This window comes from Halichoerus grypus, chromosome 7, assembly GCF_964656455.1.
Source record: "Halichoerus grypus chromosome 7, mHalGry1.hap1.1, whole genome shotgun sequence".
NCBI classification, from domain to species: Eukaryota; Metazoa; Chordata; class Mammalia; order Carnivora; family Phocidae; genus Halichoerus; species Halichoerus grypus.
In genome coordinates this window covers 53,351,545-53,377,893 of record NC_135718.1, presented here as the reverse complement: position 1 = coordinate 53,377,893, position 26,349 = coordinate 53,351,545, and the positions used below count along the sequence as shown (strand labels likewise).

The 26,349-nt window shown below is 44.5% G+C and overlaps 2 protein-coding genes and 1 long non-coding RNA gene across 9 annotated transcripts in view; 1 reads left to right on the top strand and 2 right to left on the bottom strand.

Annotated features, from left to right (window-relative positions):
* Window positions 1-495, bottom strand: part of ASCC1 (activating signal cointegrator 1 complex subunit 1) — a 103,975-nt gene extending 103,480 nt beyond the window's left edge. For 4 of the 5 annotated variants that reach the window (XM_078077618.1, XM_036083901.2, XM_036083900.2 and 1 more), the window contains exon 1: window positions 348-495. The gene's annotated coding sequence lies outside the window, so the exon portion shown is untranslated. Of the gene's footprint in view, window positions 1-8; window positions 141-347 lie in introns of those variants that run through there. The other variant, XM_078077615.1, reaches the window with a different exon arrangement.
* On the top strand, window positions 139-13,245 carry ANAPC16 (anaphase promoting complex subunit 16). The gene is made up of 4 exons (XM_036083903.2): window positions 139-280; window positions 4,831-4,999; window positions 11,400-11,474; window positions 12,417-13,245. Exons 2-4 carry the CDS (start codon window positions 4,858-4,860, stop codon window positions 12,530-12,532), a joined length of 333 nt encoding a protein of 110 aa, XP_035939796.1. The 5' UTR covers window positions 139-280; window positions 4,831-4,857; the 3' UTR covers window positions 12,533-13,245.
* Window positions 13,246-13,644: 399 nt separating this feature from the next.
* Window positions 13,645-26,268, bottom strand: LOC118530439 (uncharacterized). 3 transcript variants are annotated; one of them, XR_013449743.1, is made up of 4 exons: window positions 25,619-26,268; window positions 17,400-17,527; window positions 13,997-14,199; window positions 13,645-13,832 (listed from the first exon to the last, which is right to left on the bottom strand). It is a non-coding gene; the product is annotated as an uncharacterized LOC118530439 (long non-coding RNA). The 3 variants fall into 3 exon arrangements; XR_013449742.1 differs by lacking the exon at window positions 25,619-26,268 and adding an exon at window positions 24,136-24,469; XR_004914651.2 differs by lacking the exon at window positions 25,619-26,268 and adding an exon at window positions 20,141-20,337.
* Between the last annotated feature and the right edge of the window lie 81 nt (window positions 26,269-26,349).

Below are 26,349 nucleotides of genomic sequence, written 5' to 3'. Positions count from 1 at the left end.
GAGCACACCAAGTCGAGTTAAGAGAGAGGAACTCTGGGGCGGAAGTCAAGCCGCGGTAAGGCCAGGTGAGCGCAGGACCCGGAAGTCCTCTCTCAGAGCGCGTCCTCTGCACCTCTCCGCCCTGGCCACGCCCACCAGCGCGCGGGCGCCCGCACGCCGCCGCCGGCGCAGGTTCCCTCCGCGCGGGCATGCGCACGCCGCCGTCCTCGTCGTTGTAAACGCGGCCGTTCTGGCTGGCCCTGGGGGCGGGGCCGTGGGGGAACGTGCCAAATCCGCTGAGGTAAGTGGCCGAGGGCTCAGGGACCCCCGGGAGCTTAGTGGAAGGGAGTTGATCCCTGGAAACCTACCTGCAGGGACTAGTAAAATGGAGAAGATAGGAGGAGAAACTGGAGCCTGCTGCGGAGGGAGTGTAAGAGGAAATTTCCTCAGGCCGCGCAGAACTGGGTGCGCATGCGGGCCGAGGGCTGGCGCCTGCGCAGTACGGTGGCGCCAAGCGTCGCCCCCTTGGGTCCAAGCGGGAAAAGGGGAGGAAGCGTGCCTTGGAGTTAGTTGGAAACCTCTGGCGTTCTGCCCCTTCCCTTTCCAACCCCTTTCTAGCCACCCCACCTGGTTTTAGCTGCCGCTTCCGTTTGGGTGGTAGTCCACCTGTTTAACTGCAACGATTTGTTGATGATGGAATTAAATGATTGCTTGTAATTGCCATTACACCAGGGTACTTCCTTCAGCGTCTTTTTCATAAGGAGACTTCTAAAGGAACGATTCTTTTTAAGAAAACAGGAATATATCCGATAAGAAGTAGTGTTTATGCATACAAGGTCATCCATGTCGTACATGAAGGAAATGTTTGTTCATCCTGTCACTGTGGAGACAGCCATGCTGTGTCCCCCAAAGTAGCATTGCTTTCCTATGGGGATCTCAACTGCCAATAGACTCGGCTTCCCTTAGAGGCCCAAACCCCAGACTACTTCACCATGAATATGTATTCATTAAGCAGAATTTAACTGAGCCCGGCAGCCTAGTGTGTGAGAGAGTTGTGTTAATACTGTAAATCTGCAGAATGAGGAAGGAAAAAAAAAACAATAATGGACCAATCCTCATGACACCCCGCTTCTCTGTCCCACGCATATAACCTTTGCTGAGCCACTAGCCCTGTGTTCTATCATTTGTTCTGCATTCATTCAGAAAACGTTCTAATCCAGGTTCTGTGCTAGGCCTCAAGGGTAGAAAGACAACTTGTTCCCCCTTTCCTAGATCAAAGAATTCTTCCTAAACTCGTGAACCTGAAAATGAAAGTGACAAGTGCATTAATGGAGGGCATCTTCCCTCTTCCTGAGCAGATCCTTTTCCCTCTAGGAGCTTGCTGGTTCTGTCAAATGGAGAGAATTAAAACTTTTCCCCTGAGTGTGTTGGGACATACTGTGGATGAAAAACTGGGATCTGCGTAGGGGAAAAAAAAGATTGAGGAGTAAATATCCATTACTAATTTTGGATAGCTGATATTATTGTTTACTATGCCTGTAACTATTCTAAATGCTTTAGTTATATTAACCTTTGTGATACCTTTATGAGGGAGATACTGTTATTATCCCCATTTTAGAGATGAGGCAACAGAGGAACAGAGAGGTTAAGTGATTTGTCCAGAGTCATACAGCAAGCTAAATAGCAAGACCAGGACATGAACCCAGACCAAGAAACTTCAGAATCTGAACTCTAACCACTATGCTGTTTTACCTCTCACATGGCACATGATATGCCCACAAAACCATTGCTTGAAGAATGTGACAGCATGTATGCTAACGTTTCTATAGCTCAGTTTTGTTTGGTCATCTATAACATGAGAGATTGGATTAGATGTCCTTTAAGGAATTTTGTGGTTCCTGTGAAATGTTTAATTCATTTAGCAAACATTTATTTAAATCAACAGCTATTTAGTATAGGCCAAGCATTATGTTTGGTTCTCATGATCAGAATGCCTGCCTTCATAAAGCAGTTACAAAGCAGGGTTTATTGTTAGTTTCACTTTACCTCCTGTTACCATCTGCTGATAGCATGCAAAATTCAACCTAAATCTTTAAAGCTAGAAATTACTGAAGTGTATTATTCTACCTCAGCAGTAAACTGCTTATTTATGTAAAAGTAGCTTTGTGCTAATTATGCACTCCAGTTTCCAACCCTGGCTGTTTTGTGTATTGAATGATAGTAGTTCTGAGTTTGAAAGAAAATGGGATGAAAGGGAATTCCTTTGATTATACCCAGTTTAGAAGTCACACTGTGTCTAGCCTTTGAAGCTGTCCTCACTCTGGCAGTCCCGAGGGAGCTCTGCTGAGCAACTCATTTCAAAATATAAAGTATGCCTTGCATTTGCAACTGAATAGAGCATTTATCAAGGTGTAGGAAAAAGATTAGGGTTTTAAGTCTTAGGTGAGATATATAAACAGTTCACAGTATGTTCTGCTCTGAACTGATGGGAAATAAGACTGAGTACCTGTCCAAAAGATGGCTAAATCATCTGTATACTTTGTTTGAATCCCAACAAGAGTCCACTTAGAAATTTAGACCAGGTCCATTACTGGTTAAGTTCTGTTTAAAAGAGCATTTAGGAACCTGTCAAGGTATATTTTAAGCTAGTGTTGCCCAGAGGATTGGCTATAAACCTGCCTTGAAAAGTTGTTTCTATGGGGCGCATGGGTGGCTCAGTTGGTTAAGCGACTGCCTTCGGCTCAGGTCATGATCCTGGAGTCCCGGGATCGAGTCCCGCATCGGGCTCCCTGTTCGGCAGGGAGTCTGCTTCTCCCTCTGACCCTCCTCCCTCTCATGCTCTCTGTCTCTCATTCTCTCTCTCTCAAATAAATAAATAAAATCTTTAAAAAAAAAAAAAGAAAAGAAAAGAAAAGTTGTTTCTATGAATATGAATACAATTTGGAAGTTACAGAGCTCAGAGAAAAAAGAAAAGGTGATCTAATAGCAAGATTGACAGTGTCCTTAATCAATTTCTATTTTTAAATAGGCTGAAATTCTAATTATAGCAGTTGCCTTATTGTTCCCATATCCCACTTCAGTTTTAATCATATTACTTATGGACATATAATGAAATCGGAAACTAAACTCTGCTTCCCCGACAGGCTTAAATCATCATCACAAAATTAAGGAAACAGAACAGCCGGCATTTCAGAAATGCACAGTATATCATTTTTCTTGCTAGGAAACTGGATTATGTATATATAGGATTTGGATCTGCATAGCATTCCCTCATTTTTTCTATTTTTTCAAAAATAAGTTCCAACTTTTGTAACATGTCTTTATTTTGCAACTAGCAAAAGAAGAAAAAAAATCAGCTAAAATTCTCGGTGGCCATTAAAGAGGGAAATTCATTTTTTAAATCCTTTTAAAGTCATTTCTTTTCTTTTTTTTTTTTTAAAGATTTTATTTATTTGACAGAGAGAGCACAAGCAGAGGGAGAGAGAGGGAGAAGCAGGCTCCCTGCTGAGCAAGGAGCCCAATGTGGGACTCGATCCCAGGACCCTGGGATCATGAACTGGGCCAAAGGCAGCCGCTTAACCGACTGAGCCACCCAGGTGTCCCTCTTTTTTTTTTTTTAATTGAGCTAAAATTCACATAACATAAAATTAACTATTAGCCATCTTAAAGCATACAATTCAGTATAAAGTCATTTTTTAGTCTAAATATTAGAGTTGTACTATCCAGTACAGTAACCACTAGTCATATGTGGCTATTTCAGTTTCAGTTAATATTAAATAAAATTTAAAATACAGTTCTTCAAGGGCACCTGGCTGGTTCAGTTGGTGGAGCATGCGACTCCTGATCTCGGGGTTGTGAGTTCAAGCCCCCATAGATGTAGAGATTACTTTAAAAAAAATTCTTTTTAATTAAAACACAGTTCTTCAGTCACACTAATAACCACATGAGGTTAATGGCTACCATATTGGACAGCACAGAAATAGAATGTTAGAACATTCCCATCATGGCAGAAAGTTCTGTTAGCACAGTGCTAGGCCATTCTTTTTAGAAAACATAAACATCTTAGAATATTATGTAAGTGTGTAATATAAGCTTCAGTGGCAAAGGTAGTATTTTTGTTTTGAACTTCTGTAAGGAATCGTGTATTCAGTACAGATCTTCTCATTTGCATTTGGGCTTTTTGATTTTTTGATATGACATAGGGTTAAACACAGCTGCTATATTCGTAATAAACCATGAATTCGAAGATCATTTCATGAGCCATTTTCTTCTGGTTTGGAGATGCCACCAAGTGATCAATTTGGGTATTACATTTGGATGAAAAAGTTTTTAAAACATTTTTAATGAAAGGACAAATATGTATTTCCTAACCAATTCCCTTTCCTTGGGAACAGAACACAGTGTTATTCTGGAATTTTATTTGGAAAATTTTATAAGTGAATTTTTTGGTGTGGCTTTGTCAGGATATAGCCAAGACAAACTGCCCTATGAGGCATGTTGTTTTATCCTCATATAATTTATTTCCTCAGTCAAATTGCTGCCTTGGCACTGCCATATCACCCCTTCATAACCCATAAATCACCCACAGCCGATCCCAAGCGATATAAACAGTTTGCTAATGATAGGAAGTAGTGTTTTAAGTAGAAAAACAGAATAAACATATTTTCACTTAAAATCCTGGGAAACATTTTTGTCTGAGGCACCAGTAAAAGATTGTGGGAACAGAGAGGGTAGAAAAAGGGGGAGCTAATTCTTTACTAAACTGTGTGCTGGCTTTTATGGCAGCTAGAATGAAATGTTGTCAATCTCACTTCCATAAACTTGCCAATTGCTGTTTTTTTTTCTCTGTAGTGAAGTGAGAATTCTGCTAGAGAGGAAATGGCTGCCTCTTCATCATCCTCCTCAGCTGGTGGGGTCAGTGGAAGTTCTGTCACTGGATCTGGTTTCAGTGTCTCAGACCTTGCCCCACCACGGAAAGCCCTTTTCACCTACCCCAAAGGAGCTGGAGAGATGTTAGAAGGTGATCTCATGCTGCTTTTTGCTGAATAATTGGATTCTGACCTGCAATGAATATTAATTGTGAAGAAGCTATTAAGTGGATTAGAGATGAGTTTGCCCTGATTTCAGCTCCACATTTCATCCCTTGTCCCCATTTCAAAATATTATGTTCAAAACACAAATCTTTCTCCAGAATCAAAATTTTGGAGCTGAAAAAGGCTCTGGAAATCAAGGAAGTCATCTAGACTTACTTAGACCCAGAAAAGTTAAAGTGATTTGACCACGTTAAAGACAAAGTCAGCACTAGAACCAGGAATTCTCTTGACCTCCTGCTCCAGTTTGCCTTATCCTGGCACCAGTCTGCCTCCCTATGATGAGTAGGTTTGATGTATTTTTTCTAATGTAATTAATCTACTGATAGATTAACTTCATCAAATAGGTTCTAAGAGGAAATAAAAACTATTATACCACTCTTGTATGTGAAGATGGCTCCCCTGGCCCACTGCAGGACAGTGCTGTGTGGTTTTTCTAGCACTGGAGCTGGATTTCCATCAGATCATCCACCATCTTACTCAGCACACATTTGCAAACTGGCTGGCCAAGATCAGAGCACAGGCTGTAAGCATGACACTACATTGATACCCAAAATTCATTGGATACATGTCGCTTTAGGAGCTAGACCAGTAAACTCTTAATAGGGAGCATAAAAGTCAGCTGAAGAGCTTATTTAAAATGCACATTTCTGGCCCATCTTAGAGATGCTGAATTGGTCTAGGGTGCAGCACAGAATGTTTTGACTAACATTCAGGGGATGCTCGTGAAAGATTGGTCCATAATTATTAAACTGTCATGCTTTGAAAAAAGTCAGCAAAGGGGAGGGGGGTGGGAGGATGGGTTAGCCTGGTGATGAGTATTAAAGAGGGCACATTCTGCATGGAGCACTGGGTGTTGTGCACAAACAATGAATCATGGAACACTACATCAAAAACTAATGATGTAATGTATGGTGATTAACATAGCAATAAGAATTTTTAAAAAAAGAAGTAAAGACAAAAAGAGAAAGAAAAAAGTCAGCAAAGAACCTATTAAGGATTCAAAATCTACCTGATTCTAGCACTTTTGTGCTTAGTTGTATATTGATCTTTTTTGCTTTAAATTGCAAATTTTGGCAAGTATATTTAATCTAGAAATCTCTGAGAAAAGTACAAACTATAGTTAGGTGTGAGCTTTTGGGGGTGAACTTTATTCATTTATATCAGGTGAAAAAAGTTTTGGGTTAAGCCGGGACAAACAGAAGAATCGTTTGTGACAGGGAAACATGCGAACACTGGGACCACAAGCCTCTCTAGAATTGGTTCATACCACAATTGGTGAAGTAGATAATCAGGTAGTGTAGTTAGTGATACATCTGAGATGTACATACTTCTGTCTTTGCCTCTTCATTTTCTTCAGTTGTGCTAGCTGAATACTTGAGTTAGTATCACTGACTCTGGACGTAGTGAACAGTTGGGGCCTTGTTTACCATATGTGGCACTAAAAATATGACTTCAGTTATATGCAGCAGAGACCTGGTATTAAGGAAGTTGCCCACAAAAATCAAAAGTTGGAGGTACTTAAATTGCTTAATGAGTCTTTTAGCAGCAGAAGAGGAATCAATGTTTAACAATGGACTCTAAGATTGAAGTCATTTAAATTCTAGCTACAGGAGAAATTTAATACAGGAGGTACCTCCTTAGTCTCAAGCCTATAAGCATTCTGTATCAGTACACACCAGATTACTTGGAAACATTAAAGAAGAAAGGCTACTGAGATTAGTCTGAATGTTGATGTTATAACAAGTTTTACTTCTATCCATTTTTATTCCATCCCAGTGTGCTTTATGGAGGAATGTGTTGGCTTTCTGTTGTAGGATGAGTTTATATATTAGGTTTAAATTCAAAATGCACAGTTTTAGGTTTAAGGTTTTAGCTATATTTTAAAGCTACTTACACTTAAGGACAGACTATGAAAAATTAGAGATGGTAATCCCTGAACTGTCCTAGTCAAACCAAGAATGTTAAATTAAAAAAGAAGACTTCTAAATGAAATTTAATAAGGATGTTAGATTTGGAAGCATCTTCTACCATGTTTATAGGTGACGCTATTATACAGTTAATCTAATGCACATGTACCTGACCATTTTTCTTATAGTAGTTTAATCAAATATGAAAACAGAGTAGGAAAAGTTGCCTTTTCAGAGTAAGGAAGAGAAGCAGTAGGAGCCAAGGTTGGATACTGTTTATAATCTTAACAGGTTCAACTTGATCTTGCATCCTCCTAAGTCTAAGGATAAGAAACCCAAATAATGTACTTAACGTTATGATTTAAGTTCCTCATGCATCCAGTCTCTAACAGACACCTCACATAAGCAACGTATACACAGTCCCCAGCTCTCCGGTGGTTTGACTTGGGATTTTTTTACTTTACCATGGTGCAAAAGCCATATGCATTTAGTAGAAAGCATACTTTGAGTTTTGAATTTTTATCTTTTCCTGAGCTAGCGATATTTGGTACAGTACTCTCTCGGGATGTTGGGCAGGGGCAGGGAGCCACAGTTCTCAGCCACACGATCACCAGGGTAAACAACCGATAACACTCCCAACCATTCTGTACCCATACAACCATTCCTGGTTTTCACTTTCAGTACAGTATTCAATAATTTACATAAGATATTTGACACTTTATTATAAGATAGGCTTTGTGTTAGATGATTTTTCCCAACTGTAGGCTAATGTAAGTGTTCCAAGCACATTTAAGGTAGGCTAGGCTAAGCTGTGATCTTCAGTAGATGAGGTGTATTAAATGCATTTTCGACTTGGCATTTTTAGCTTAGGATGGGTTTATCAGGATATAAGCCCATCATAAACCGAAGATCTGTATAGCAGTTTTTAGCATTCTTCCTGCCCTTAGCTAAGATTGTCCTTACCCAGTTTAGTGAGCAAATTAGAGATTGCCTTCCAGCCCAGAAGTAGCTGAATTTTAGTGATATCATAGGCTACTAAAGTATAAATTATCTGGTATTGTCTAATTTCCTGCTGTGAAGTAATATTCTTTTAAATGAATTTGATTGCATCCTATTTATTGGAGTTGGCGTGATGTTAGATTTGGGCAATTTACTGAACTTTTCACTACTTAATAACCTTTGCTTGTCCCTTAAGAGGAAAGCTGCTTGGTGTGTTACAAAGGGTTTGATTACAGTTTCTAAATAGAAGATAGATTGCCCCAGGCTGACTCCTCTCTAGAGAAATTCCAGGCTTTAGATTGGTGCAGATATCACATCTAATAGGATGTGACTAAAAAGCAGTGGACTCTCTGGTTAATACAGAGCTGCAAATCAGCAAAAGTGTGTTCCATAGGCATACAGAGTGGTAAAGTGATATGCAGGTACCTTTTTGAAAGATTAGCTTACATCTCTTTGCTTTGAAGTTCATTGCCAAGGGAAATATGCAAATGTTATAACTTAAGCATTTTATCCTAATATAGCACCTGTGATTAAATGTAAATGGGAGGTAGCACTTATAGGAGCTTCCAAATACATCCTGGCCTCATCCTTATAGCCCATAATCCCCACTGCCTTGTGTGAGATCCTAAAGTTCAGGATCAAACTACCTGAGAAGTGGGCTCTAATGCTTTATGCTTTGCTCTTTCTAAAATAAAACTTTAGTTATAATTTGACTCTTTAAGCAAGGGTATGAATAGGATAATGAACACTGGCATATTTACATAATAAACTGGACAGTCTGTATAATATTGAGTTAATTGAAAATAAAAATTTTTTGCTCAGTTTAGATGATCTGCTCACAAATGACTTCCATTCAAGCCAGAGGAATAGGGGAGGGAGGAGGGGATAGGATCATATACCATATAGTACAATATACAGAGAAAAGGTTGAATTTAAAGAATGTAACAGCACTCTTCCTAAGGTGTATAGCACTTTGTGAAATAACATTTTGAAATAATACATAACATACTATGCATACATTAATATACAATATATATGAAAATAATTTCATTTTCATTTCTTTTTTACATCAATTTTGAATATAATATTGGACAGAAATGGGACGCCTGGGTGGCTCAGTCGGTTAAGCGTCTGCCTTTGGCTCGGGTCATGATCCCAGGGTCCTGGGATCGAGTCCCATGTTGGGCTCCTTGCTCAGCAGGGAGCCTGCTTCTCCCTCTGCCTGCCACTACCCCTGCTTGTGTTCACTCTCTCTCTAAAATAAAAAAATAAAATGTTTCAAAAAAAATATTGGACAGAAGCTCTCTTAGTTGTATAGTCAAGCCATTTGGATACAACATCTGTGGTTTTATTGTTCACCATGTCAGTCTTTTTTTTTTTTTTTTTTTTAAGATTTTATTTATTTATTTGTCAGAGAGCACAAGCAGGGAAAGTGGCAGGCAGAGGGAGAAGCAGGCTCCCCTGCTGAGCAAGGAGCCCAATGCGGGACTCGATCCCAGGACCCTGGGATCATGACCTGAGCCGAAGGCAGATGCTTAACCGACTGAGCCATCTAGGTACCCCTCTTTTTTTTTTTAAGATTTTTTATTTTTAAGTAATCTCTACACCCAAGGTGGAGCTTGAACTCACAACCCCAAGATCAAGAGTTGCATGCTGCATGCTCCACCAATTGAGCCAGCCATGCACACCAGTCTTTTTTGTTTTTTTCTTTTAAGTAGGCTCCATGCCCAGCATGGAGCCCAACGCAGGGCTTGAACTCAAAACCCTGAGATCAAAACCTGAGCTGAGATCAAGAGTCAGACACTTAACCAACTGAGCTGCCCAGGCACACCGCCATTCTTTTTTTTTTTTTTTTTTTAAGTAAGCTTTAGGCCCAATATCAATTTGAACTCAGGACCCCAAGATCAAGAGTCATATGCTCTGCCAACTGATCCAGCCAGGCACCCCTCACCATGTTAATCCTAAAAATAACTCACGTTATTTTATCAGCAAAAATGGGTTTATTCAGGAATAGCAAGGAATTGCAACTGGGGACAGGCAAGCAATGGCAAAACCATAGGCAAGTCTAGAGAACAAAGGAGAGGAAAGGGGGGAATTGGGAGAGACTATATATTATAAACAAAAAGTCCACTGGCACAAACTAGGCATTTGTGAAGTGTAACGGCTTTTCATTGGCTGAGTTGTGACAGTTTCTCATTGGCTGGGCTGTTGTCTGGCAAGGAGAAAAAACTTTCTTCATCATGCTAGGGTAGCAAAATAATAGACTTCTTCCTGCTGGGAAAGCGAAATTTGTCTCTACCTGTTAGAGTCTACAATTGCCCGGAAGTGTTAGGGTGTGGGTGCTCCCCCTTCTGGCCTCCTGACTCCATTTCAAATGAGGTGTCCTTTATTTCTACAGCCAGGACTTCTGAAACAAGGTCATCCTTGTGTGAAACTCAGCATGAAGCCAGAATGTGTTAGTCCTAGCTCCTTGTCACTTAATAGCTGGCTGACACGCCAACCCATGATTGATGAGTGAGTGCTTGACACCTAGTAGTGCTGGCATGAACTACCACATAAAAAAAGACAGCTGTGTCCTCTCCCTCCATTTGTTTTAGGATTTTTGCAATAAGACACCTTCCCCAAATGGTTTCTGCTACCCTTCTAAAGGTCACATTTTCCTATATGAGCTCTATGTCTTTTGGGGTATATTTTGCCATATCAGCCCTTGTCTGACAAGAACATGAACTGGCTTATGTTTCACAATCCACTCCCCAGTGTTGTTGTGACTGAATTAGCTATCTTCCTGTTGCCAGGTCTTGGCACCAACACAGTGCTAGGTTCTGAAATTGCACCATACTCTTATCACCATGCAAATTGCAGTGTTTTGGTTCAGTTGGAAAATCAAGGTTACAATTTGCGTTTACAGAATAAAATTTCCCAGCAGTGCTTTGCGATGGTCATAGTGATGTAATTTGATATATTAAAAATCAACAACAGCTATTTCCCCCCCAGCTTTACTTTTCAGAGTTTTGGTGGGCCTTTGTTTTGTGATGCCACGGGGGCCACGTGGCCAGATGTGTCTGCTGTCAGTGTGCGCCTGATATGCAGAATGAGAGAACATTAAGAAACTGTCAGGTTAGGAGGGGAGAAATGTTGACCAGAACATCACACTGAGGTTTCTTATTTTTGTTTTCTTAAACATTATTTTTAAACTCTGAGACAAGTAGAGGGACTGTTGTAATTTTCTAGGTATAGAAGAAGTAGCTTTTATAGCAGACAGAGCACTGTTCGTTCTCAATGAAACAGAAGCTCTCTTCGTAAACACTGAAAACCGGACCCTGAGTGTGAAAGCAGGGAAAAGAATAGGCACGTTTACGTGGTTTATCAGAAGCCATAAAACCCTTAGAGCACATTAAAACTTTTCCTCTTCTGTTTGTAGATGGCTCTGAGAGATTCCTCTGCGAATCTGTTTTCAGTTACCAAGTGGCATCTACACTTAAACAGGTGAAACATGGTAAGCACATGAGTGTTTTGTACTAACTGTGAGAATAAGTTGGGGGGGAAGGGAGAGGAGGATTCAGAAAGATCAGTGTGCTTTGTGACAAAAACTCCTGAATCTCAACAAAGCTGTTTAAGTGAACTTTCTAAATTACCTGCAGACAAAAACATTCTACGGTCTTAAGCCAGACAAAATGTCCACATTGAGTCTCAAAGCTGAAGTCAAGAAGATTTAGTTTTCTAGAGGGGTCAATGCTCCCTACTCCTCTTGTGTTGCTTTTTCCTCCCCTTTCTGAAACCTTTTGTTGTTGTCCTCTACTGGTTACCATCACCATCTTCATTCTTCAAGTATTTATGTAATACCTTATGGTCTGTCTGCACTCTAAGATCCTGGTAGCACCTTTTCTGTGGCCTTCATTTATGCATCAGGGCACTATGTTCCCCCACAGACCATTTCTCCATTGAAGGCATAATGTGGGAGGAAAAGCTGCAATTACCTGGAGCTCTAGGATTTTAATACACAAATCCCTATGACATGGAGGATAACATACTCCTTTTTTTTTTTTTAAGATTTAATCTTCTGACTAACATAGAATAAGACCCTAACACTTGAATATTGAAGGAAAAAATCCTTCTAGAAATTTTTTTTAGATGTTTATCTTTTTTTTTTTTTTTACTATTTATTTATTTTAGAGAGAGCACAAGCAGGGGGACGGGCAGAGGGAGAGGGAAAGAATCTCAAGCAGACTCTGCTGAGCACAGAGCCCAACGTGGGACTCGATCTCATGACCTTGAGATCCTGACCTAAGCCAAAACCAAGAGTTGGACACTCAACCCACTGAGCCAGCCAGGCACCCCCTTCTAGAAATTATTTTTAAACCAATGATCACATTGGTGGTTGGTGACTGTCTCGTGGGAAATATGTTGTATTATATATTGCCTCCTTGACTCTTTACAGATCAGCAAGTTGCTCGGATGGAAAAACTAGCCGGTTTGGTAGAAGAGCTAGAGGCAGATGAGTGGCGGTTTAAACCCATTGAGCAGCTGCTGGGGTTCACACCCTCTTCGGGTTGACCTTGCCGGGATGGTCAGCTCTGGTGCACAGCAAGTGCAGGGCCACCGAGGGACTTTTCTTCCAGCATACGCAGCCATCCAGAGATTCACAGCTCCATTGCTGAATTGTTAATTCATATCCATACTTGGTTTCTCTGTACCTATCCACAAGCAACAAATACTTAAATGTGTGATCTTGCAGGGAAAATTTTTGTTTATTTGTTTAAAAAAGTATTGAGAATCAGATTAAGACAATCGGCATCAGAGAACCAGAGGTTTGGGTTTAAGAGATATTTATAAACTTTTACAAGCCAGGTAGGACACATACCAGAATTGGCCCACTGAATGACGTCTCTCCTGTTCATTCATGCAGTGCCTGGAGTCCTCACCAGTCAAATCCAAGATCAGGATCGGGAGTTAACAAAACACAGTGTTTCTGACCTAAAACAGTTCTTCTTGCAGATGAATGTGATTTCAACTCAGGACCTGTCCAAATGAGGAATTTTAAAATGTTTGGGTTTTTTTCTATTTTTGGACATCTAATTCTATAGATTCTAACTTTTTCTAACCTCTTCTAGACATGCCAAATGCTGGCAAAAAGAATTACTTTTTGAATGTTGAAGCACTTGTAAACATAAATCGGTGAGCAAAATCCTTTTAAACACAGAAATCCTGAGTTCATCTTGTTGGTGGGCTCAAGCAATTCTGTAGCAAATAAATCCTTTGGAAGAGTTCCAGATTGGTTTTTTTATCCTTTCAAAGTCTCAGGGATTTGGGATGGGGAAGAGGTCAAATTACTTTTTATAAAAAGGGAATCTAAAAACATTTCTCCTGAGCAAATGATAGATTGCCTTTATCTCAGGGATATTTGTCTTTACAGAACTCTATGAATTTAGTAGGTTTTCACACCATGATACAGAAAAACCTGGAAAGCTAAGGGATGGCCTTTGTTCTCCCTCACACAACCCCCAGGGTCCACACTGTACACTTAGGAAAATGATTTATTTTAGATTGTATGCTAATTTTGCCTTGATAACATTTGCCTTTCTCCTCCTTGATCACTTGCACCTGACCTGCTTAGAGTTGCTTAGTTATGAATAAATACAATCCCAGTAGCAATTGGCCCTAATCTCAGTAGCTCAAAATGTTTAACACATACTACCTGATAAGGAGGTGGTGACCATTGAGTCAGTAATCTGACTCACAGAATCTGAGCACAGGGATGTTGAAGACCTACTCATGGTCACATGGCCCAGGCAGAAGGAAATCTTGGATCTTGGAGATTTCAGTTGATTGATAATTCAGCCCACTGCTCTCATCTCTAAAGCAATTCAGAGCACAAAATGACCAGCCTGCAAACTCAGCTATTTCCATAATAATACGTCTCAACCCAAGCAGGTTCCGTATTTGGAAGCCATTGAGTTTCCTAATGTACTTTTTAGCACCCACCATCTTGATAATTACCAAAGGAAAAATAAAACATACCTAGACCGCAGTAAGCCTGTAGGTGATATTTCCAGTGACAGTTGAGAAGCGATTGCTCACTTGTGCTCATTTGTTTCATTTGCATAACTGTACAGCACAGACACTTCATTACCTCATCTTAGCCTTGGGTATTGGGACTTAGAGAATATTTTTCTCTTTAAGTTGGCCATTTCTTTTTTATGACTTTAGAAACTGAAGAGATCCTAGGGTTGAAGAGAAATGCTTTCTGAAGCCCCTTTCACAATGATCCTTCAGCGGCTGCTTGAGTGTGGCCAAAACACGACCCTCACTATCTTTTGAAGATGCCCCCCCTCCCCTGCACCTTTCTGTTGGCCGTCCTGTCTCAATATCCACAACTCCTATTACCATGCTTTGAGCTTGAAGACGGTCCTTGCTGCGTATCTGTCATCTCTGCACTCACTATGTGCCAGTCACTCACAGGCATTCATTATAATCTTTTCAATATCACTGCAAGATATGTAAGGCCCCCAATACAGAAGAGGAACTTAAAGCTCAGAGTGAGCGTTAACTTGCCAAGTCTGCATAGCTAAGTAAATGGCCAAGCCTGGATTTGAATTCAAAGTCTGTCAGCTTCCAAAGCTGAGATTATTTTAGATGCACCGTACTGCATCCCACTGAGCCTGACCCGGTGCCTTGAACAAAGAAAAATCCTAAGACCTTTCTTTTAATGATAAAATGAATTAACTACCAGGAGGAAATAAGCTTTGTCACTACTGTCCCTTCTTCCTCCCAGTGCTTGGTGATAAGGGGTCTCAAGCAAAATAAAGAAACAGCCTCTTCCTTTAGGAGCTGAGAGAATTAGCTATATGTTCATGTCTACATAACTTTTTAAGCTTCAGTATGGTGCAAAGGTAGTTAGATGCTTGAGAGACACCCCCATGAGCAAGGAGGAAGGCCAAGGGCAGATGGCAGCTAATGACCAGGACGACACACAGCCATCCTAAGAAAGCTGACGGTAAGGGTGTCTCCTCAATAAAACGTTTTGCTGTTCCCAAAGCATTTTCACATGTTGTGTGTTGATTCTCACATCAACCCTGTGAGATAAATGAGGCGAGTATTATTTTACAGTTGAGGAAAGAGGCACCGAGAAGGTGAGGTACCGTGATTCTTAACTGAGATTATAGTTAATAAGCAAGGGAGCTAGCCTTTTAAATCTTTGTCTCTGTGGCTTCTAGTTCATCGGATACTAGCAAATCTGAAGACAGAATTGCTGTTAATAAAGTGATTCAAGTCAGTCTGATAACATAATTCCATATAAGTGTCTTATCTCATGGTTATGAGCTATAAATCGTAAACTCAAATAAACTTAACTCTTAACGTCGTTGAACAAAAATTTTACTTTTTAACTTCACATTACCCAGGATCAGCATGAAAGTCCTGACTTTTCACTGATCTGCTTAAATGTGTTATTAGTGCCATCCCATACCTAATACTAACAACCGTGGTGTGGAACTCGATTAATCAAGTTCCTCACCGAAGGACTTCTCTTTGCTCTGTCCATTTGTTTGCAGACTCTGGCTTCCTTTTCCCCACATGGTTGGGAGTCCTTCAATCCCTTGCTTCCAGTCACAACACCAGGTACTAAGGGGTTAGAAACTTTGGACCTTAAGGCCAAGTCAGAACTAGAAGAAAAGAGATAGGAGCAGGAAAGGTCTATCATCCAGAAGAAAGAGGAGGAACCCGCCACGGATGTGGCACCCTTTCAGGCAAACCCAAGAGATACCACACTTGAAGGAGGCCATCCTGCCTCTCCCTGTCCTTTTGCCAAAGCACCTAATTCTGCCTAAAATATCTTGCCAGGTCTCCTTGTAATTGCCAGAAGTTCCAACCATGACAATCCTTTCCACAAAAGAGAGAAAAGGCTTAAATAACATACTTGGGAAAGTCAAATCTTGGGTTGCGGGCGGAGTGCAAACGATACCAGATCTTTTCCTGTTTCCCACGGCTGACTTTGGGATGGAGATGGCACCATGGGTGAAGCATGGGGGAAGGAAGGCTGGAGCATGATACTTTGCCATCAGCCTGCCTTGTTTGTTTCCATCTGGTCAGAGAGGGAGTCTCGGAATTTTAGGAGCTGAAAGAGACTTTGAAGACCATCTAGTTCATCCCCCTGGTTTACAGCTGGGATGTTGAGATCCTGTCTGGCTCATTCACTGCTATACTCAGTACCTAGAATACTACCTGGCACGTAGTAGCTGCATTATAGGTATTGAATGAATGAATGAATGCATGAATATGCTGTATGTTTGCCCTGACGTAGAAGCTACAGTGGCTTTTGGCAATAGCCATAGTGGAGTAATGCCTAAGGTTATTGAGATAAAGTAGTGGGCAGAGCCCAGATCTCAGCCCACAGCTCTCTATAATGCTACACTGACAGGTGGAAGCTGTGGGAAATGGAAACTGTATGCCAAAGCAGCCATGTCTCACATGATCCCATCCCTGTGAGGAGCCAAGGTAAAGGAGGCTGGTGCCTCCCTGTCCTCCTCATGGGCTCCTGTCCTGCACATGGGCCCGGTAGTAGTGCCACCATGAGCTGGCCTCCATGTCTCCAGATACTTTAATTTCTCCAGTCTGTCAAGTTTCCATAAAGGACTTATTTTCCAGAATCAGCTTATTTCATTTTTATAATATAAGCTCTTCAAGACAAGTAATGAAACAACATACAATTTATTACCAGCAGTAGCAGAGGGTATGTTCCTTTCCAAATGTCTTATTATTCAACACATACTTATTGAGCACTTACTATAGGTCTAGCATCTGCTACTTGCTGAGGATGTCAAACAAGACACAATTACCAACCTTGAGGTTATAAATACATTAAGAGAGACAAAAGACTGATTTTAAGTGTAAAACTTGCCTGATAGGGGAAAGCACGAGACGTTGTAAAATCAGAGAGAGCTAATCCAGCTGAGCAAGGGGTCAGAGATTTCCCAGGATGATGTTTTTAGACTGAGACCTGAAGAACAAGTCAGTGGGATGGGAAGGAAGGATGTTCTGGGTAGAGGGAATAAAATACGCAAAGGCCCAAGGAGCAGAAAAGGCATCATGCTGTTAAGGGGCTGCAGGTGTGGGGCGCCTGGGTGGCTCAGTCGTTAAGCGTCTGCCTTCGGCTCAGGTCATGATCCCAGGGTCCTGGGATCGAGCCCCGCATCGGGCTCCCTGCTCCGCGGGAAGACTGCTTCTCCCTCTCCCACTCCCCCTGCTTGTGTTCCCTCTCTCGCTGTGTCTCTCTCTGTCAAATAAATAAATAAAATCTTTAAAAAAAAAAAAAAAAGGGGGGGGGCTGCAGGTGTCTGTTAACGGTTGGTTCATAGTGTATCGGACCAGATGGATTTTGCTAAGGAATTTGAACTTCAAGCAGAGGACACTGGGGAATCCTTACCGGGTTTGAATGACAAGATCTAGTTTCACTTCAGAAGTTTAGTTGGAGGGAATGGTGGCACATCATTAGAGGTAAGATCCAGATCCTTTAGGAAGCTGTTGTGGAGATCCAGATGAGATGACTGCAACCTGTTGAAGATGGGAGATGGAAGGGTAGATTTGGTTTGAGAGTTACTCAAGAAGTATCCTATATAGGACTTGGTGACTGGTCAAACTTGGAGAACTCCAGGAGGACACACAGGTTTCTTGTGTGGGTGGCTGGGGGATCAGGGGTTACTATCTACTGAGATAAGGGTATGGAAAGAAGAGCAGGTTCAAGATGTCCAATAGGCAGTCGACTATGGGTCGACAGTGTGGGAGAGTGAGCTGGGCTGGAGTTAGATTTGAGACTGACCAGCCTAGAGGCATTTATGAAACCAAAGGTGGGGATGGTGGATGGAATCACCCAGGGAGAGAGCCCATGGAGCAAGAAGAGAATCGGACCGGGGCGCCTGGGTGGCTCAGTCGTTAAGCGTCTGCCTTCGGCTCAGGTCATGATCCCAGGGTCCTGGGATCGAGCCCCGCATCGGGCTCCCTGCTCGGCGGGAAGCCTGCTTCTCTCTCTCTCCCACTCCCCCTGCTTGTGTTCCCTCTCTCGCTGTGTCTCTCTCTGTCGAATAAATAAATAAAATCTTTAAAAAAAAAAAAAAGAAGAGAATCGGACCAAGGAGAGATCCCTGAGGAACGCTTACACATAAGGGACAGACAGCGGAACAGAAACCCAGGAAAGCACCCGGCAGGAAGTCACCAGAGAGAGACAGAAAGCCAAGAGTGTGGCGGCATGGAAACCGAGGGGAGGGGACATTCTGAGGAGACTGCAAATAGCAAAATTGGTGTAGCCAAGCAATTAAGTGATATAAGGAATGGGTTTTACCAAGAAGATCATGGTGACTTTGTCTCAAGAGCAGTGTGGTACAGCAGAGGCCAAGCCAGACAGCTGAGGGTGGGAGAGTGAGCAGAAGGGGAAAACAGGGCCACATCTAGGCAACACTTTTAAGAAGTTCAACAGGGGGCGCCTGGGTGGCTCAGTTGGTTAAGCCTCCGACTCTTGATTTCGGCTCAGGTAGTGATCTCAGGGTCATGAAACTGAGCCTCATGTCGAGCCCCATGTTGAGCCCCAGGTGGGGCTCTGTGCTCGGCGGGGAGTCTGCTGGAGATTCTCTCCCTCTTCCCTTCCCCCCTTCAAATAAATAAATAAACACTAAAAAAGGGGAAGAAGAAGAAGTTCAAGGGGAAAGGGAGACAAAATGAAGGACAGAGAGGGTGACAGTTAAGGGAAGACACCCAGGCAAGACATTTGTTTTTTCTTTTCCAATGGGAGAGGTCAAAGAGAAAGAGGGGATAATTGAGGGTATAAGGTCCCTGGGGAAGTGGGAGGGGATGGGATCCAGAGCCCAGTTGGAGTGATTACTCCTGGAAGGAGGGCAGGCGAAAAGGATAGTGCTGATGTGGGTAAATGTGTAGGTGAGGTGGCAGGAAGCTGAGGGAGTTGCCATCAGATGGCTTCTATTTTCTCTGTGGAGGAGGAGGTGAGTTGGTTTACTGCCTGTGCTAAGGGGCAGGAAGAAGCGGGAACAGTGGGGTTGGGAATAGTCCCTGTAAAGAACGGGAGAGAGCCGACCAGGGCCAGCGGCAGTTAGAGTCTCTGAATTTGCAATGGCACCAATCTTTGGGGAAGCCCTGTAGCAGCCCGGCAGTATAAATGGAAAAAATGAAGAATTAGTGGTTATCGTTTTGCATGGTAAGGGCAAGAGGATAAGCAAATGGTCAGTCTAGGGCTAGCAAGGAAAAGAAGTAAAAACAAAAAGAGGTTACCAGAGAGGAGCTAGAAGAGTCAAACATTTACTGAGGGCCTACTGTGTCTTTGGTAATATATATAGGAAAAAAGAAATACAAAGATAGGGCAATAGTCCCAAACTTGGCAGTGCCCCAGAATCAAGCATAATAAAAATGCAGACTCCCTGGCCTCATTCCTGGGGTCTGAAAGGTCTAAGGTTGGGGGTTCCATGTGACTCTTCTGCATTTGGGTTTGGGAACCACTTGGACCAATGGGAAAAACTGACAAGCGAATAGATACATGGGATACGTACAGTGCCATAACCCCGTGACTCCAGTCCCTTTGGGGTACTGTGGAAGCCAAGAGGGCTTGGAGAGGGAATGACAAGGAGATTTTCCTAGAGAAGGTAAGCCTGTGCCTGAGCATGACTGGTGAGCTGGAGTTAGCTGAGCAAAGTGGGGAAGACGCCAAATAAAAGCATTCCAAGTACGGGGAACAGCGTGTGCAAAGGCAGGGCAGCGTGAAATCACCCACCGCACTGGTGGAGCTCCCAGTCATTTGGTGTGGCTGGAGGAAAGGTTGTAAACAGGGGAGTGGTGAGATCTCTCAGGAGAAGGAAGCAAGGACCAGATTGTTTGGAGGCTCGTTTGCCGTGCTCCATTGTCCATCAAAAGAGCGTTTCTCTAACACAGCAAGGGTGCACTTAAGAAAGAGGCCAAGGGGCACCTGGGTGGCTCAGTCGTTAAGAAAGAGGCCAAGAATCCTGGCTTTCAGAATAAATAACTTAGAAAGCAGGCTCCTCGGGCCTGGAAGGGTTAGATGAGCTGGTATAATGCATCAGATGGGACCTTTGCAGGCCACTAGGTGGGGAACAGTATTTTTGCTCTGACTAGAAACTAAGCATTTTCAGATTTGTATTTACTTACTTGTCGGGAAAAGCAGATGTCCTAAGCTCAGTGAGAATTATTCAAGGAGCCTCCCTTCTGGGCTCTGAGCCAAAAGCCAGAATAAGCAGCAGCCTGAAGTGATCAAATTTAAAGTATATGGACATTGTGGAGAGATGTTTTCCCCCCAGATGGTTTCTCCTCCTTCTTTCCTTGACCCTGAAAGCCTGAAGTAAGCTCGCACGCCCTCTTCCCATCGCCCCCCTCCCTGCCCCACTCCTTATTCTCAGAAATCTCCAGGCATATATTTGAAGATAAACCACACAAGCACAGGCATTTCATTTGTGTAGCAAACCCAAAGGTTATGTTTGGGGGCTGTTGAAGTCAGATTCTACCCACTTAACTTTCTGCAGAGTCTCCAAAATATAGTGAATCTGGAATATTCTGTGGAGTCGGGGCAATGTGACTCTCAACACATACTCCCTGAAAGACAACCTAAGACTTTGCTATCCTGGACCAGTGTCTGCCCACAGAAGACTCAAGGATCATTCTGTGATCCCATTTCAACATTCAAGCTTACAGTGTTTTTTGAAAGCACTCCTGATAATGAAGAGGAACATCAGACTCTCCCAGCCAGCCTGCGTTTGCAGCTGAAGTACCAGGAGCTGAGGCCTCCAGAGACCTATGGACTCAGGAGCCAGGAGGAAAGCAGGACATCATCCCCTTGCCATCTCTCAATACAGACAGTACTCATTCTGAGAGCTAGAAAAGAAGCAAGAGGGGCGCCTGGGTGGCTCAGTCTGTTAAGCGTCTGCCTTCAGCTCAGGTCATGATCCCAGAGTCCTGGGATGGAGCCCTGCATCGGGCTCCCTGATCCGCAGGGAACCTGCTTCTCCCTCTCTCCCTCCTGCTTGTGCTCTCTCTTGCTGTCTCTCTCAAATAAATAAATAAAATCTTAAAAAAAAAAAAAAAAAAAAGAGGGTCTGGAAGTTACCAGTTTAATACTCTCAGATTTAAAACTGCTGAGGCGGATGGGAAAGGTTTCCATACTGAAAGTGCCAGTGACCATGAGGCCCCGAGCTTAGAAGGAGGAGGACCTCAGGGTAGGTACAAGTAGTGTGCGGGCACTGGGACCCCTGAGAGTAGTCATCATGGTTAATATGTAGTGAGCATTCCTGGATGTGGGGCACTGGGCTAAGCACTCTCACACATGACATCTTTTACTCACCGGGAGAGGGTAAGAGAAAGGCCATGTGGGGCCAAGGAATCCACCAAGGGGTGGCAGGGAAGAATACCGTAGCCCAAGAGCCGACGGATGGGCCTTAGCTACTGTATTCATTCAGGCTACAGCTGCCGCAACGGCCTACTGGATCTGCGGGAACAGAGTACCATAAACTGAAAGGTTTAAACAACAGAAACTTAATCGTATCCAGTTCTGGAAGCTAAAAGTCCAAGATCGAGATGTCAGCATGGTTTGTTCCTTCTGGAGGCCGTGAGGGAAGGGATCTGTTCCAGGCCCCTCTCCTTGGCTTGCAGATGACGGTCGTCTCCCCGTGCCTTTACTCAACTTCCCTCTATGCGTGTCTGTGTCCAAGTTTCCCCTTTTTATAAGAACACCAGTCATTTTGGTTTAGGGCCCACCCTACTGACCTCATTTTAACTCGATGACCCCTGTTAAGATCTCCTCCAAATAAGATCACATTCTAAGGTACTGGGGTTAGAACTTCAACATATGAATTTTGGGGAGGGACATAATTCTACCTGTAACAGTGACATCTAACCAGACCGTCTCCTTTTGTAAATGAGGCTAATGAAGGCTCGAGTGGGAAAGCAACTTGCACAGGGTCACACAACAAATTGAAAAAGCTAAGACTAGGGGCGCCTAGCTGGTTCAGTAGGTGGAGCATGCAACTCCTGATCTTGGGTTTGTGAGTGTGAGCCCCACATCGGGTGCTGAGATCACTTAAAAACTTTAAAAATCTTAAAAACAAAACAAAACAAAAAAAAACAGAAAAGAAAAAGAACAAGACTGGAACCCAGGTGTTTTGGGGCTCTGAGCCTTGAGCAGCCTTCCCCAGGAGGAGCAGGATTACCTGCTTTTGGAAGCCCCTTCTCCAAGAAGACAATCCCTGAGCCTGGACAAGTCTGGGAGGCACCCAGCAGAATCTCTTTACAGGCCTGGGGTGAGGACTCCCTAAAACCCCCTTATGAACCAATACGTGGAAAAAGACTGAAATGCCAGAGTGGAAGAAGTCCTATGACCGGAGCTTAGTATAAGCACTGGGGGTTATTTTTAATGGCCAGGGCCCTTGTTAAGGAGGCAGACGCGTAGCGTGTCACCCAGAACTTTGCTCCCTATCTGCAGCCCCCACAGCCTCATTAGCCAGAATATGCTGGGTGGTACCGGCTTCTCCCACGCTTGCTCGCTGGGCCCGCCTCCATCTAGAGGCTGGCATCTGGCCTCCATACCTGCCAGGAGGCTGGAAGGCTTCCGTTTTGCAATCTGTTGTGGGAACTCACCAAGACATTTTGAAAGTCTCATGCAACCTGCAGGAGGTGCATGGGTTTAGGAGGCTTGCTCCTGTGGCTTCCAAAACAAGGAGGCAAAAATTGAGATTGAATATAGCCCAGCAGTGTGGGTGACACCAAACCACAGATGAACTGATAGGCTGCAGGGAAGGAAGTGAAAAGTTCACCTTGTCCTTCCATGTAACAGAGGGCTGTTGGTTTTGCAGAGGTTTGCTTTTTTAAACAATTTTCATTCAATAGAAATAGCCCGGCAGGACAGCATATTCTAGCATTCGTGGAAATAAAAACGAGGAACCACATCACAGACTGTTCTGCTCCGAACTTGGCCCTGCTTCCCTGGGCAGCTCCCAGTTCCTCCTGATGTAGGCAGCAGCCCCGGTGGCCCTCGCCCCGTCCCAGGTGGGGTCTGGCCTTCGGGGAGGAAGGGAGGAGGTGGCTCAGAGGCATCAGCTGTTTCCCTGCATCGGAGCCAAGACCCTGGCCTCGGCTAGAAACTCAGCTTTGTCCCCGGCTTCTGTCTTCCGCACTGTGAAAAGTTTCCATCACAAAGGGTCGATTCAGGAAACCAAGGTTAGAGGCAAACGGTCTTATTTGAAAATGGTGAAGGCCAGCAAGGCCCTGGGCTTCCTGCATTGATTGCTCTCCTGGGGCCTGGGACCAGCCCAGCAGGGTGGGGCGGGCAGCTCGGCAGGTTGCAGGATGTGAAAGTGGGGGCTGAGGTTAGGAAAAAGAATCAAAGGCTGGGACCAGAACACACCCAGCAGAGGGCCATGTGCAGCTCTCCTCTTCAGGGTTTCCTGCGGGTACACTGAGAACATTGTGTTCTGGCTGTGAATTCACCCGGCTGAGCCGGCTCCACACTCAGCCCCTGGGTCCTAGTGCCGCCCCGTGGCCGTGCTCAGCGTTAGCTACCGGTGCCTGCAGGGGGGCCCCGTAGGCCCCTGGGAGGGCATTTCCACTGTGTCCTCCACTGGGAGCACTTAATTTCCCATTCAGCCTGCATTTCCAAAGCATCCCCAATTAGCCTCTCCTGTCCCCCCAGGACAAAAAGCCAGCGGAGAGGGAGAGGGAACTTAGGAGGGGTTAGGGGGCTTTCTGGCAGTTTTTAAAAGGGGTTTTGGATTATAAATTCTTCTACAAGATTTTAAGTCTCTTTTTCCAAGTCGTCTTTATATCCTGTGTGTGTGCTGGTCCTAGCCACACAGTTGTCGAATGATCTGAATGAAAGTCCACTCGCTGGAAAGCCTTGCCTTTAGCTGCGGGTCACAGTCATTCAACTGCACATTGAGCACTTACTGTGTACCAAGCATGGACTGAGACAATCGGCATACAATGGCTAAAAACAAATATACAAACAAAGGAAAGGCAGTGGTGGTGTCTGCCCCCCCTAGAGACCATGGTCCAGTGGAAAGAAAAGCGTTCAGTTAGCAAGAATGATCCCAAGGGTCCCTGGCTATCCTGCGGCAAGTCCAGCCTCCTGTAGGTGAGCACAGAGCAGGGAGACCTACCTTGGCTGGGGGCCCAGCAAAATCCTCGAGGAAGGGATCTTTCAGCTGAAACCCAGAGGGAAGTAGGAGTTAGTCAGACGAAGGAGGTTGGGAAAGAGGAGTTCGCACAGAGGTAATAGTGCTTGCGAAGACCTGGAATTTCAAGAGCAGGTGGTTCAGGAAAGAACTGAGGAAAGTCTTCCAAGACTTCTGAACTCCCCCAACAGGCAAGCTAGCCCCTCAGGAGAGAGCCCAGGCATTGTTCTTGTCCATGAGGAAGGAATCCCACCACTTCTCCGTGGCCTTCCGCCAGCCCCCAGACTCCGCTCCTGGGGAAACCAGAGGAATCCTACAAGATGGCTGGGACCATCTTGAGGCGGGAAGGCCTCGGGTGGGGCCGGAAGGGGCAGGTCCTGGTCCAGGCACAGGGGCCCTGGACGGACATACTGGACAAATCACTTCCCACCTCTCTCCCTGGACCTCCATTTTCAGGCTTTGAGTCTTCTCAGTATTTAGCCTGACACTCAGACCTTCCTGAATCAAGGAAGGACGGCAGTCTCCGTCTATAAAAACGAATTCCTTCGAATGCTAAGATTCTGGGTCTGAGACCCACAGGCAGTCCCGCCCGGGATCCTTTGGGCCACAGAAGTACCGTGAAAGGAAGGAGCACAGTACCCAGCACACCCACAGCAAATGTCTGTCAAATGAATAAGCGAACAAGCGAATGAATGAATGAGCGGATGATCTCCCTGAAGTCACTCTCAGAGCTCTGGTGGGGTCTCACTTCTCTCAGCAGCAGCTGTTTTGATCTCCATCCCTCCTGACCCTGTGCACGCACCTGCCCACTTCACAGGCAGGCACCAGACCGAATGGGGAAAATGAGCCCTAGATCTTGCTTCTAAGGCCCCATCATCCTAGAGGAACGTGTAAGATGACCCCACGAAGTGGAGAGGCAGTGTGAGGAAGAAAGAGAAAGGACTCAGATGTGCAGAGACTGAAGATAGAATGCACATCCTTCCGTAGCGCTCCCTGTCTTATAAACCCCAAACCTGACAAAGGCTCTGTGAGCAGCTAGAACTCACCAGGGATTGCTGGCAGAGTTCTGGAAAGGGACAAGTGCTCTCTGAGCCACCATATTCCCTGCCTGCCCTGAATCAAGCGCTATCGTAAGGGCAAGAGTTCCCAGCTGGGCACACCCTCAGAGGCATTTTCCCTCTCCAGTGGGTTTCCAGGCTAGCCCGCAGAAGCCTGATTCATCCACAACCACACTGAAACATAGAATTAATTCCGGCTATACCCTGGGTGAGCTAGGCCATTATGGCAACCAAACCACCACTTACAGCATTATTTTGATGGGAAAATGTGTTCTAAGCTCCAAGCAACCAAATTATAAGTGGGACACAGACACACCCAGGTTCAAATCCCAGTTTTAACACTTCCTAACCGCGTGGTCGGGGACACAGCACCATCCTCCCAGCCCGTTTTCTGGCTTGTCGAAGAATACCTCCTTCAGAAGGTTGTCAGGCAGAGTAAATAGACACCTGTGACAGGGCCTCACGGCACATGGCAGACATCTCCCTTCTTCCTTTCAGGGGGCCTTTTGCGGAGGAGACCTAGAAACAAGCCTTCCAATGCAGGCCCTCCCAGGAGGGCTCTTATCCAGCTTGCATGGGGGCAGTATTACCCCCGGACTCAGGCTGAGAGCAAGTGTTTATGAGATAAATGAGCTGCTGTCTTAGAAATCACAGAACATTCCTCATCTTTGACCTTCTCCAGGCTTTTACTGGCTTATCTGAGCCAAGAAACTTCTCCTGCCCCTACTTAGCTCCCTCTCCCCCAATTTCCATGAACAGCATTGTTCTGGCTTCCTTTGCTCCTGGTCCTGGGAAGGGGCTTCGTCTCCGGAAGGGGCCAGAAGTCCTGGCCTTTCACCCGGGGCCTGGCCGTCAGCCCACGACAGCAAGCCGGAGGAGGGCGGGGACCCAGGCGGCACACCACACAGCGCCCGCCCGTGGAAGGCCGACCTCCGCCAGCCCAGCCGGCTTGGGCTCCGGCCCCTCCTCGCTCTGTTTGTTTCCACGCCGCCGCAGCCAGAACGGTTTGTACCCTAAGGATGGTGAAACGGCCAAGGAATCCGTAGGGTCCTAAAGGTCGACCTTCTCCCTTTTCTTGCCCTTGTTCCCAAAAGTCAAGGTTTCCAGGCCTTGGGCTCCTTGTCCCCCGCCCAGGGTCACC